Source organism: Chrysochloris asiatica, unplaced genomic scaffold, assembly GCF_000296735.1.
Source record: "Chrysochloris asiatica unplaced genomic scaffold, ChrAsi1.0 scaffold00020, whole genome shotgun sequence".
Classification (NCBI taxonomy): Eukaryota; Metazoa; Chordata; class Mammalia; order Afrosoricida; family Chrysochloridae; genus Chrysochloris; species Chrysochloris asiatica.
Window position 1 is genome coordinate 22908994 of NW_006408538.1, and position 12354 is coordinate 22921347.

General features: G+C 42.1%; 1 protein-coding gene across 31 annotated transcripts in view; it reads right to left on the bottom strand.

Moving 5' to 3' along the window:
* KCNMA1 (potassium large conductance calcium-activated channel, subfamily M, alpha member 1) overlaps positions 1-12354 on the bottom strand; it is a 1077241-nt gene that overhangs the window by 257888 nt on the left and 806999 nt on the right. For all 31 annotated transcript variants that reach the window (XM_006837432.1, XM_006837421.1, XM_006837418.1 and 28 more), the window contains one exon: positions 11145-11254. In XM_006837432.1, the coding sequence (XP_006837495.1) occupies positions 11145-11254 (110 nt within the window). The remainder of the gene's footprint in view (positions 1-11144; positions 11255-12354) is intronic.

Consider the following 12354-nt stretch of genomic DNA (forward strand, 5'->3'; position numbering starts at 1 on the left):
CCCCCCCCCGGCATCCTGGGAGTCACCATAGTCTCCTGCAAGACCAAGAAGCACTTTTGAGGATGACTTTTTGGACGCTTCTAGCTTGCCTCTACCCCTCTGCAGTTACTGTTTATTCATTCTCCCAGCCTGGAACTGTTTGAAGTCTCCTGGGAAACCTGACCCGGGAGCACTAGAGGGTATCCATAGTGACTTGAACCAGGCATAGTGAGGAGGGGCAGTCAGTGATCTGTCTGCAACCACAAATTGCCAAGTACCTTACGGAAGAAAGAATGATGAGAAAGAAGCTCACAGAAAAGCCTGCATCCTAACCTTAGCTCCTTGTAAGATGTGGCCCACCTATGATCTTATGATAAGGCTAAAACCAGGGAGAAACATTTCAATGACTGGGCCCAGAGAGGGGAAGAAAAGGAGCAGACACCAGAATGGGGTAGGGGTGGGGATTCCCAGTCATCAGCCTGAAATCAGAGCGTTTGTTCAAAAGAAGAAAGTGTAGATTTTTCCAGCTCTAGCTCTGGTACCATAGTGGTTACGAGCTGAGCTGTTAACCTCAAGGTCAGCAGTTCGAAACGACCAGCTGTTCCGCGGGAGAAAGATGAGGCTTTCTGCTCCCGTAAAGTTTACAGCCTCGGAAACCCTGTAAAGAGTCGCTATGAGTTGGAACCAATTCCACGGCATACTACCACCACCACCACCACCACCACCATGCCAGATAGGAAAATCTCCAGAGATAGAGCCCAGAAATCTCTCTATTTAATACAGCCTCCTGGAACTTCTTAACTAGCCAGCCTTCACCTAACACCCATCCAAGAATACAAGGGCTCCAGGGTTTGAATCCTGGTTCTATAACTTGCTTTCTAGGTGGCCTTGAAAAGGGCATCTAACTCTTCTGCGCCATGTGAATCACCAGGTGGTGCAAACGTTTTGCACTCAACTACAAATGGTAGTGTAGTGGTTACGAATCAGGCTGCGAACCGCAAGGTCAGCAGTTCGAAATCACCAGCTGCTCCGCGGGAGAAAGATGAGGCTTTCTGCTCCCATAAAGATTAAGAGCCTCGGAAACACTGTACAGGGTCGCTATGAGTCGGAACCGACTCCACGGCACATAACAACAACAACAACTAATCTAAAGATGTGCACCAACCCAATTGGCGAGCAGGAGTGGTAGTGCAGGATGCAGAAAGTGATGGTTGGGGTGGGTTGTGATGGTTTTGCTAATAGTTCTAAAAACTTGCTTAAAGAATATGCACATCATTTCTAAATTTATCAAATATGTTTTCTCACTCAATCATCACAACGGTTCTTTGAAGCTTATTATTATGATCCCTGTTTTGGACATCCTGTAGGCTAAGCACTGGACTGCTAACCACAAGAGTCAGCAGTTCAAACCCATCAGCAACTCTTCGGAAACCATACACAGGGTTACTATGAGTCAGGACAGATTTGACAGCACTCAGTAGTCCCTGTTTTCTAAATGGGGAAAACGAAAGCTTGGTGAAGGCTGGTGCAGAAAAGTCAAGGGACATGCCTATTGGGAGCCTCACAAGACAGAGAATCTTTTGCTTTGAAATTTTTAACAAGCCTGCCTTGCAGTGTCTTATGTACCTCTTGCCTCTCTTCTTGCCCCCTTCCGTTCTTCCAAGAAACAATCTCAAATGGTACCCATTTATCCTAGACCCTTATCTTTTCACAGAATGACTGCTCCAAGCATCTGGGAAAACTCCAAGCTTTCCTATGTGGAGTTCCGACCCTGCAAGGGGGCATCCCTACTTGCCTGAGAGAAGAGCAAATTTATTCCTTTTCATGCTTTAAGATGTTATTGGCGGCATATTGTTTTAATGCAGCACATAATTACAGAAACTGTTCTGAAAATCTGCATATTTTATCTCTACTTTATTATACCCAAAATATTCCCAATTCTTTTTCTTCTACATGCACCAGTTTAAAATATATATTTGGCGTCCTTTATGTCATCCTGAAATTGAATAGCCAATTCTCACTGTAATGAAAATACTTATGCGTCAGCCTTGTGATCTACAACACTAAACTCTAATTACGGCTGTGGTTTAATTAACCTGAATTGAAGAGTGTTATCATTAAACTGCTGGTAACTTTGAGTTATGGCTTTTCTTTAATTTAAAGTAGAAAACACAGATAATTAAGCCTCCAGATAATCAAATGCTTGAGGAGAGCTTCAATGTTTTGGGATGTTCCTAAATCTCATTAAACGTCCTTTCTTTATTGATTCTTTCTACCTCTGCTGTATCATGGTGCTAAACGAATAACAGTATAAGTTGAACATCTTCTCCGTCATATCAAAAGTATGGGGCGGGGGGAGTATTCCACATACGGTACTGAACAAAAACTAAATTTTCTGACAACGAGGAGGGTCTGAGACTTTCCCCTCCTCAGAATATGTTCTAAATATGAAGATGAATCAAGGGAGCTCTCCACAGTTGTTACCAGTTCTCAGCCCTGGAACTGCTCTGACGACTAGAATGTTCCATGCAAACCAGTACAATGCTTGGGGGTGGCAGGCCTGAGAGGTAAATGTGAATTTGGTCTCTTCAAGACAATGAGGAGAGGAGGGGACCCCTCCTACACCCCAAACAGGAGAGAGCATATTTTTGTTGTTGTTAAATGCTGTCGAATCGGATCCATGTTTATGGGGGCAGAAAGTCTCATCTTTGTTTTTCTGCACAGCAGCTGCTGGGTTCGAACCTTGTGGTGCATAGTCCAGTGCTTCTCCTATAGTGCCACCACGGTCCTATCCCATCTTATATGGTAGTGCTCATATGGCGTGGAGTCGGTTCCGACTCATAGCGACCCTGTACAGGGTTTCCGAGGCTGTAAATCTTTACAGGAGCAGAAAGCCTCATCTTTCTCCCGCGGAACAGCTGGTAGTTTCAAACTGCTGACCTTGCGGTTCGCAGCCCAATCATAACCACTACGCTACCAGAGCTCCTGATCCCATCTTACAGCTACTAAGAAAGGGGGTGGGGGGAAAGCAGTTCCAATCAGTTAGTGGTCTGTAGCTACTTAGGTTCAGTGTGACCACATAAAGTTTTCAAGAGAGATTATATAAAATACCACTATTTTGAAACATTTGCAATGACATTTTAAGAAATTAAGTACCATGTGGGGCAAATATCAGAGTCAAATTTATTCTATGGATGTCCCAGTTGTCTCTAGGGGGAAGAAAATTACCAATTACTGTCTCCAGTTCTAACTCATAGAAAGCTACATCATGTGTAGCATAGTAGAACTGTGTTCTATAGGGGGCTTCAGTGGCTGATTCTTCCCAAGGAGATCTCCATGCTTTTCTTCTGAGGTGCCCTGGTGTAGATTCTAACCACTAATTTTATGGCTAGCAGCTGAGCATGTTAACCATTGGTGTCCCCCAGAAAGGTACCCAGTTGAACTGACAAGGCTTCAAGGAGCAGAATAAGAGAGAGTGTGAAAGCAACAAGAACAGGAGTTTTTGAGGGATCACTGGTGTTAGACTTCAACACAAGTCAAACCAGAAAACGCAACATCCAAAGAAAAGGGACTTTGCCCACTCCCCTGGCTAATAACCCCTCCTGTCATCATCAGCATCAAGGGGCATCAAAAAGTCTGTGGGAAAATTCCATTATCTTTTAATTCCATTTTGTCCACAAACTTTTTGAAGTCCCCTTATATGCTTAGAACCCCCTCATTAGATTTTCTGACAACATCTCATTAGATGTATAAGGTCTCAATTGTTTTTTTCTAGAACTAGCTTCTGCTACAAACCCTGAATTCTCCTGGGCTCTCTCTCTCCCAGGCAGGTGAAGCTCAAAGGCAAAGAAAATTCCCTGTGGCAGCCATGGTGGTCCAGGACCCTGAGCCTTTAAAACATTAACTTCTACAGCGGAAAAAGAAACAGCTAAGAAAGATGCAGAAAAGTAACAATAGGGCATCTATTTTCAGAAAATAACTCTTTCCAAATCAATGACCTATTCACTTCCCCAACCCGTTTAGCATTTAAACTCTTGCTTAGAGACAGGGTGAGAAATTTCAGTAAACAGCCAAACCATTTTGGATTGCTTAGGGTTTGGGCTCAGGGAGCGCCTAACTTGTTCACTGAGCTGAGTCTCCAGGGAAACACTCATCCCCTTTCCCCTCTTGGCTCCCAACAGAACAGGAAGTGTGAAACAGAGAGCCCCAGTAAGGTGCTCTCCTTTAGTGTAAGTCAGCACCTTGTTGTTGTTGTTGTTAAGTGCCATTGAATCGATTCCGACCCATAGCGACCCTGTTTCCAAGGAGCAGCTGGTGAGCTTGAACCACCCACCGACCCTGCAGTTCAAACGGCTTTGCAGTCTGGCGCATTAACCCACAGCACCACACCAGGACTCCAAGTCAGCACCTTAAGACTCCCCTTTTCAGAAGGGAACATATTTTCTTCCTTAGCCCAGTTGGTTTCCTGATGCCTGTTTCTTCACATTTTCTTATCATTGAATAAGTTGACTAAATCCTTCACTAACTGATCAGGTTTAATGTTTCATCAGTAGCAGGGTATTTGTGTTTTCTTAGAAGACAAAAGTGCCTATCTGGCTTAAACCCAACATCAAAGACTGGAAGTGGGGAATGTGGGGAGTGTCAGGACAGCTGGACCCCCTGGGTCATGTACCATAGGTGACCATCTATCCTATTTTGAAGAGCGATGACATACTAGAATCCTGGTGTGGCACTGTAGGATAAGTATTGGACTGTAAAGTCCGCGGTTCAAACTCACCAGCTGCTCCATGAGTTGTAACCGACTTGACACCACCACCACAACAATGACAGACTGGGACCACTGCACGTGCTGACTCATTCTCCTGAGCCAGCAGAAAGAGACACAAGTCTTATCCATAGTAGGTCATGTCAGGGGCTAAATTACTAAGCTTTTTTTTTTTTTGGTTTTCTTTTCTTTTCTAGGCGTCTTTCTGCATATTGGTTCTGCAATTCCTCATAAGATTATGAAAGAACTTGAAAAAATTATTTTATTTTGTAGTAAAAGGAGGGGAGTGATTAACTTTGCAGTCTAGGAGCAGAGGTCCCTGGGACCATCATGGGAGAAGAGTGGAGAGCAGGACCCTACCCAGAGAAACAGTGACACCAGAGATGGAAGCAGAGACGATGATGTGGAGAGATGGAGCCGATGGGGACTCTAGACCCAGAGAGGGAGAAGGGCTGTGTGCTGATGACCGAGGGGCAGCCTTGCGGGGTATACCCTTTGGTTGGTTGATGATGCATGGAGGGGATTGTAACCATGGCAATGAAACGATATATACGATAGGATAAATGTAAAAGCTAATGTTCTCCCATGTAAACTATCACATAATACACAATAAAAAGGAGCTCTGGTAGCATAGTGGTTACGAATCGGGCTGCGAACCGTATGGTCAGCAGTTCGAAACTACCAGCGGTTCCACGGGAGAAGATGAGGCGTTCTGCTCCCGTAAAGATTAACAGCCTCGGAAACCCTGTGCAGGGTCGCTATGAGTCGGAACTGACTCCACGGCACATAACAACAACAATACACAATAAAACATTTTTCAAAAATCGTTTTATATTTGTTGTTGTTGAGAATATACACAGCAGAACATACACCAATTCTACAACAATTTCTCCATGTACAATTGAGCAGCATTGATGATATACTTCAAGATCTGCAATCATTCTCACCCTACGTTTCTCAGTTTCTCAGTTGCCTCTTTCCCTTTAACATAAACTCGTTGTCTTCTAAGGTTCCTATCTAATTTTTGAGTTGCCATTGTCAATATGATACCATATGTTGTTAGGTGTTGTTGAGTCAGTTCTGATTCTTAGCAACCCTATGCACAACACAACAAAACACTGACCAGTCCTGTGCCAACCTCACAATTCTTGTTACATTTGAACCCATTGCAGCTGCCACTGTGTCAATCCACCTCATTGGGGTCTTCCTCTTTTTTGCTGACCCTCCACTTTACCAAGTATGATGTCCTTCTCCAGGGGACTGGTCCCTCCTGATAATATATCCAAAGTATAAGTGTTAAAGTCTCACAATCGTGGCTTTGAAGAAACATTTTGGCTGCATCTCTTCCAAGACAGATGTTTGTTCTTCTGCCAGTGTATGGTACTTTCAATATTCTTCTCCAACATCATATCTCAAATGCATAATTTTTTACGGTGTTCGTTATTAACACATTGTCCAACTTTCACATATGCATATGTGACTATTGTCCAACTTTCATAATAGTATATGTGGCTATTGAAAACACCATGTCTTGATTCGGGCACACCTAAATCCTCAAACAGATATCTTTGCTCTTGAACACTTTAAAGAGATCTTGTACCGCAGATTTGCCTAATGCAATACATCATTTGATTTTCTGGCTACTGCTTCAATGAATGTTGATTGTGGATCCAAGCAAAATGAAGTCTTTAACAACTTCAATCTTTTTAAAAGGTAGCATGATGTAATTTATTGTTCCAGTTGTGAGGATTATTGTTTTCTTTACATTGAGGTACAATCCATACCAAAGGTTGTGGTCTTTAATCTTCATAAGTAAGTATTTTTAAGTCCTCTTCACTTTCAGCAAGCAAGGTTGTATCATTTGCATACTGCAGATAGTTTTTCCCCAATCCTGATGCCTCACTCTTCTTCATATAATCCAGCTTCTCAGATTATTTGCTCAGCATACAGATTGAATAAGTATGATGAAAGAAGCATACAGATTGAATACGTATGGCACATACCTTTCTTGATTTTAAACCATTTAGAGTCCTCTTGTTCTCCTCAAACAACTGCCTATTGGTCTATGTACACGTTCCTCCTGAGTACAAGGAAGTACTCTGAAATACCCATTCTTCAAAGTGTTATCCATAGCTTGTTATAATCCACACAGTCAAAATCTTTGTATAATTAATAAAGCACAAATAAACACCTTCCTGGTATTCTCTGCTTTCAGTCAAGATGCAGCTCACATCAGCAACAGCATCCCTAGTTCCACATCCTCTAGTGAGTCTGTCTTGAATTTCTGGCAGTTCTCTGTCAATGTTCTGTCATTACAGATACTTTGAAATTATCTTCTGTAAAATTTCACTTGTATGTGATATTAATGATACTGCCCCATGATTTCTGCATTCCATTGAGTCACCTCTCTTTGGAATGGGCACAAAAACGGATCTCTTCTGATCAGGCAGCTGTATTACAAATTTCTTGGCATAGATGAGTGAGCAAATTCAGTGCATCCATTTGTTGAAAGATTTCAATTTGTCTTCTGTTCATTTTTCACCAATACCTTCAGTATAGCTTAGCCGTCTTCCTTCCATATCATTGGTTCTTGATCATATGCTACCACTTGAAATGGTTGGTTGAATATCAACCTTTTTTGGGGGGAGGGTACAGTGACTCTCTACATATCCTCCATCTTCTTTTGATGTTTTGATGTTTTCTGCATCATTCAACATTTTGTCCATAGAATCATAAAATATTGCAATACAAGGTTTGAATATTTACTTCAGTTCCTTCAGCTTGAAAAAGTCTAAGTTTTTCTCTTTTGGTTTTCTAACTCCAGGTCTTTGCACATTTCATTATAATACTTGAATTTGTCTTCTCGAGCTGCCTTTTGAAATTTTCTGTTTACCTTTTTGACTTCCTCGTATCTTCTATTTGCTTTATTTATTTATTTTTAAAGTTTTTTTTTTATGGTGAATTATGTGATCGTTTACATGGGAGAACATTAACTTTACATTCATCCTATCGTATACTGTTTCATTGCCATGATTACAATCCCCTCCATGCATCATCAAACCCCGCAAGTCTGCCCCCCAGTCATCAGCACACAGCCCCTCTCCCTCTCTGTGTCTACAGTCCCCAGCTGCTCCATCTCTCCAGGTCATCATCTCTGCCTCCATCTCTGTCATCACTGCTTCTCTGGGTAGGGTGCCGCACTCTGTTCTTCTCCCTCGATGGTCTCAGGGACCTCCACTTCTGGACTGCCAAGTCAACCACTCCCCTCCTTTTGCTACAAAACATCCACCTTAAATATCCAACCCTCACAGTCAGTCCTGATAGCAATTATTCACCATTGTACCACAAGAGTCTTATCCCCATCTTCATTCATCAGCCCCGTCCATACAAATTGGAAACCACTCAATGAAAGTCTGTCTTCCCCCACACTTCTCGAACTAGGCTCCCTCTTGAAGGCTTGTAAGCCAGTCACTTCTTGCCTTTGTAGGTGCCCCCATTTTGGGTAGCTAGTGTCTAAGTTGCCCATCTCAGTCTACCCTGTGTACTGAGGGGGTGGGAATGGTCCTCACTGTAAAGATTGGTTCCCTCTTTTGAGCTACAACATCCATAAGTACAGGCCAACTTCATCAAATATTATCAGATTACTCTTTTTCCTTTTCTTTCTTCATCTAGTCGAGTTCTGATCATCCATCCATTGAAGCCAGGTCAAGTTGGTACTATCTGCAAATATGGGTTTTCTTGTGCATGTCCCCTCCATTCATATCAGCTGAATGCTTCACTCTTTGCTCTAGACCTCTGTGGCCATGTCACTGTCTCTGAGCCCAAGAATCCCCAAGTCTTGCCATAATGCTGGCCAACCAGGTCTCCACCCAGGGTTCACAGGAGTCTATTGAATGTGGTCAGACTTAGCTCACAACTTCATTGCTGTTTTTTCCCCCATTTCCCCTTATCAGTGACCAACGTGGTCACCAGTCAGACCACATGCCTGCTCGTGTAGTCCCCTTGAGTCTTAGTCTTGGAAGAAGGTTTGACCTGAGGGGACCCAACCAGTCAGACCACATGCCTGCTCGTGTAGTCCCCTTGAGTCTTAGTCTTGGAAGAAGGTTTGACCTGAGGGGGCCCAACCACTTGCCTTGAGGGCTCCTGGGCGAACAATTGCTTGTTCTTATAGTAGCCAGTCGGACTGCAGTTATTGTTTTTGCTTTTTCCTATTGGTTTTTCTTTTAAGAGGTATCTTCTGTTCTTCTAGCTGCTCCAAGCCAGTCTGCTTGTCCGTTTGAGTGGAGATTTCCCACCTCAGATGATTCTGGATGGGGTTCAGGATTCCACCTAAGGTCTTATGCAATGCAAAGGCTCCACAGGAAGCCTCTTTCACTGGGAAAGTTCTAGCCCCATTTTAGGTATTCCAATCAGTTATAGGCTGAAGACGGACTTAAAAGCTTTCCATGGTGATGTTTCTGGATATTTCTTTCTCTCCCCCTCAAGTGTCTATTTTACAGTGGTATACAAGGAAAACCAAGATTCAAAAGACAGCCAAGCATCTTAACATTATTTCCCCTCTTTTACCCATTCAAACCATACCTCAATTACTGTATCCCAGAACCCTGTTGTTCCAAGGTTGTGTATATATCGTTATTTACCTCTGTCCCACTTAGCCTATGCAAACCTGCCTAACTGTTCTCCCATCCACCTTGTTCTTCCATTCCCCTCCCCTTTCTTGTGTATTGCCCACCGTCCCACCCCCCTGGAACCCAAGCTATCTTGTGGCTATTCCCTACCCTGTGCTCCACCTTCCCCTCCCTCCCCGCATCCCATCCCACATATTCCAGTAACCAGCAAAGATTTCACCCCCACCTTTTAGGGTAGGTTCTTTTTCTTAGTCTTTTACAATAATGGTTCTATGCAGTATTTCTCCTTTTGTGACTGACTAATTTCACTCAGCAGAATGTCCTCCAGGTTCATCCATGTCATGCAGCATCTTGTGGCTTCCTTATTATTCTTCAAGGTAGCATACTATTCCACTATGTGTATGTACCACAGTTTGTTTATCCATTCTTCCATCTGGTATTCTGTGTTATTGCTGACGGAGATCTTCACTGCACTTCTGTTCCATTTGCTTTAGCATCTCTATACTGGAAAGCAAATCCCAGAGTCTCTTCTGACATCCATCTTGGTCTTTTTTTTTCTTTCATGTCTTTTGAATGACCTTTTGCTTTCTTCCTTTATGATCTCATGGTTGCTCTTAAGTGCCCTTGAGTCCATTACTATTCATAGTGACCCTGTATAGTGTTTCTGAAGAGCGGATGTTGGATTTGAACAGCTGGATTTTTGGTTAGTAGTCCAGTGGTTATTCTACAGCACCACACCAGGACTTTTGATCCCATAAAAATCAATCTTAATAGAGCAAAATGTCCAAGGTAGACATACTTACTAGTTAAACTAAACTACAGTTTGGTTTGAGATGACTTCAGGGATATTATGGGTATAAATTAAAAAGTTACCTCAGTTTCCATTGCTCCAGAAAAGCTGGAGTCAATGATCAAACTACTCAGTAATGGTAACCTGGCACCAACCAGTACTTTTGGTCTCATGGCCAAGGAGGAAGTTGTTCATGGAAGCAATGGGCAACACATTAATTTCCTCCTCCTATTCATGACATACCTTCTTCCTAGGTAAATAGAGACCCATTGTTGTAGTTTGGATGACCACCTGCAAGCCTTTAAGACCCCAGACACTACACACTGAACTAAGAGACACAACAGAAGCATTAGATATGTCATTAGGCCAATTAACTGGGATATTCTATGGAAGAAACCATGACCCTCAACCTCCAAACCAAGCAACCAAATCCCATGAGGTGTTGAGTTGTACATGAGCAACCTTAGCAGCGACTCTGTTGTTATTATAAATGTGTCACACAACTTTAGTCAATTCAACTTTTTATACTTTGAATGAGTTTATTGCAGTGGCTTTTCTGATGTCCCTTTGTGATCTGCCTTAATTGGAATTAAGAGAGTAAAATATCTTTCATCAAGAAACTGGCAAGATTTGTTTTGCCCTAGTACAATCAGAGAGATGTATCTTCCTTCCTAAATGTATCTGTATCATAGGTACTTAATTCAAGATATTAGCATGTAGAATAATTGTGTTAATTCATTAGTCAATATATATGATGTCCGAGATCTCAGGACTAGAGGAGGAAGTGGGGTCAGCTGAAACCCCCAGGCAGGGCCCATGTCATGACCAACCTTCCTGTTCATAAGTCAATGTTGAGGACATGGAGCACCCTCGGTAACTGTCAAGGGTCCCAAGGGTGCCAGGGAGACATGAGTGGTTTTCCTGCCAGGGACAGTTTAAGCACCACTGAGAGGCAAAGAGTTAACAGTTAATGGACACTTACTCACAAACAGTAGGAAAGGACAGGCCCACAAAGGCACTGGAGAGATATTCTGTGTACATTTCATTTGAGACTCCTTCCAAGTAGTATTTCTGCCACGTGTCTTCCTCAATCTAAGGGACAAAAGCACAGGAGCAGGGTTTAAAATATGGCCACAAGCTGCAAAAGGAAAGCTGAGTTACACCATCTGGCAAACAAACGAATGGACTGAGTAAGTGAAGATAACCTTGCTCAGCAACAAGAGACACAGCCGGGTCCTCCACAGGAAGTTTTTTGTGACCCCAAACTCAGAGATCAGAAATACAACCACTTCTTTTTTGAACTCCTATGATTTTCCAAGGTGTGGAGACATGGACAATCTTATGCAATACTGGTGGCAAGGTAAATTGGTGCAACTTTGTGGGGAGCAATTTTGCAATGGTTTACAAAGTTTGTATAAATAATATTCTTATACACAACAACTGTACTTTAAGTATTCATAAAATGGAAGCAATTAGACAAGTATACAAAAATGTATGTAGTATAAGGACATCCTTTCTATTAAAAAAAAAAATTGGAAATAAATCAATAGTTCACACCAATAGCATATTTATACAATGGAATGCTGAGAAGTAATTAAAAAGTAGGATGAAAAAATATATCTATTCATATGGAAATTATGTAAAGAGGCATATTACAAAACAATGTGTATAGTGTGATCCTATTTAGGAAAAAACAACATAGAAATAGCTACATGTTTCTAAAGCCATCGAAAAATCTGGAAAGGTTTTATATCAAAACACTAACAGTTGCTATCTCAGTGGTACATTTTTCTATAGATTTCTGTATTGTCTGAAGGATTCTACAGTGAGCATGCCTATATTACAATGAAACAATACATCCATTTCCACTTTTGAAAAACATGCCACAAAAATAAAGAATATATATATAGTTACTGTTGTTAAGTCCCTTTGAGTTTGTTTCAACTCAGATAGACACTATATAAGGTTCTGAGGAACAGCTAGTGGATTTTCACCACTAACTTGTGGTTCAAATTAATCTTGTGGTCCAGTACATATCCTACGGTGCCACATATATATGGAGTCCTGGTGTGGCACTGTAGGATAAGTACTCGACTACAAGGCCAGTTTGAACCACAAGGTCGGAAGTTCAAACTCACCAGTCGCTCTTAAGAAACTCTATTCAGGGTTGTTATGAGTTGCAACTGAATCTG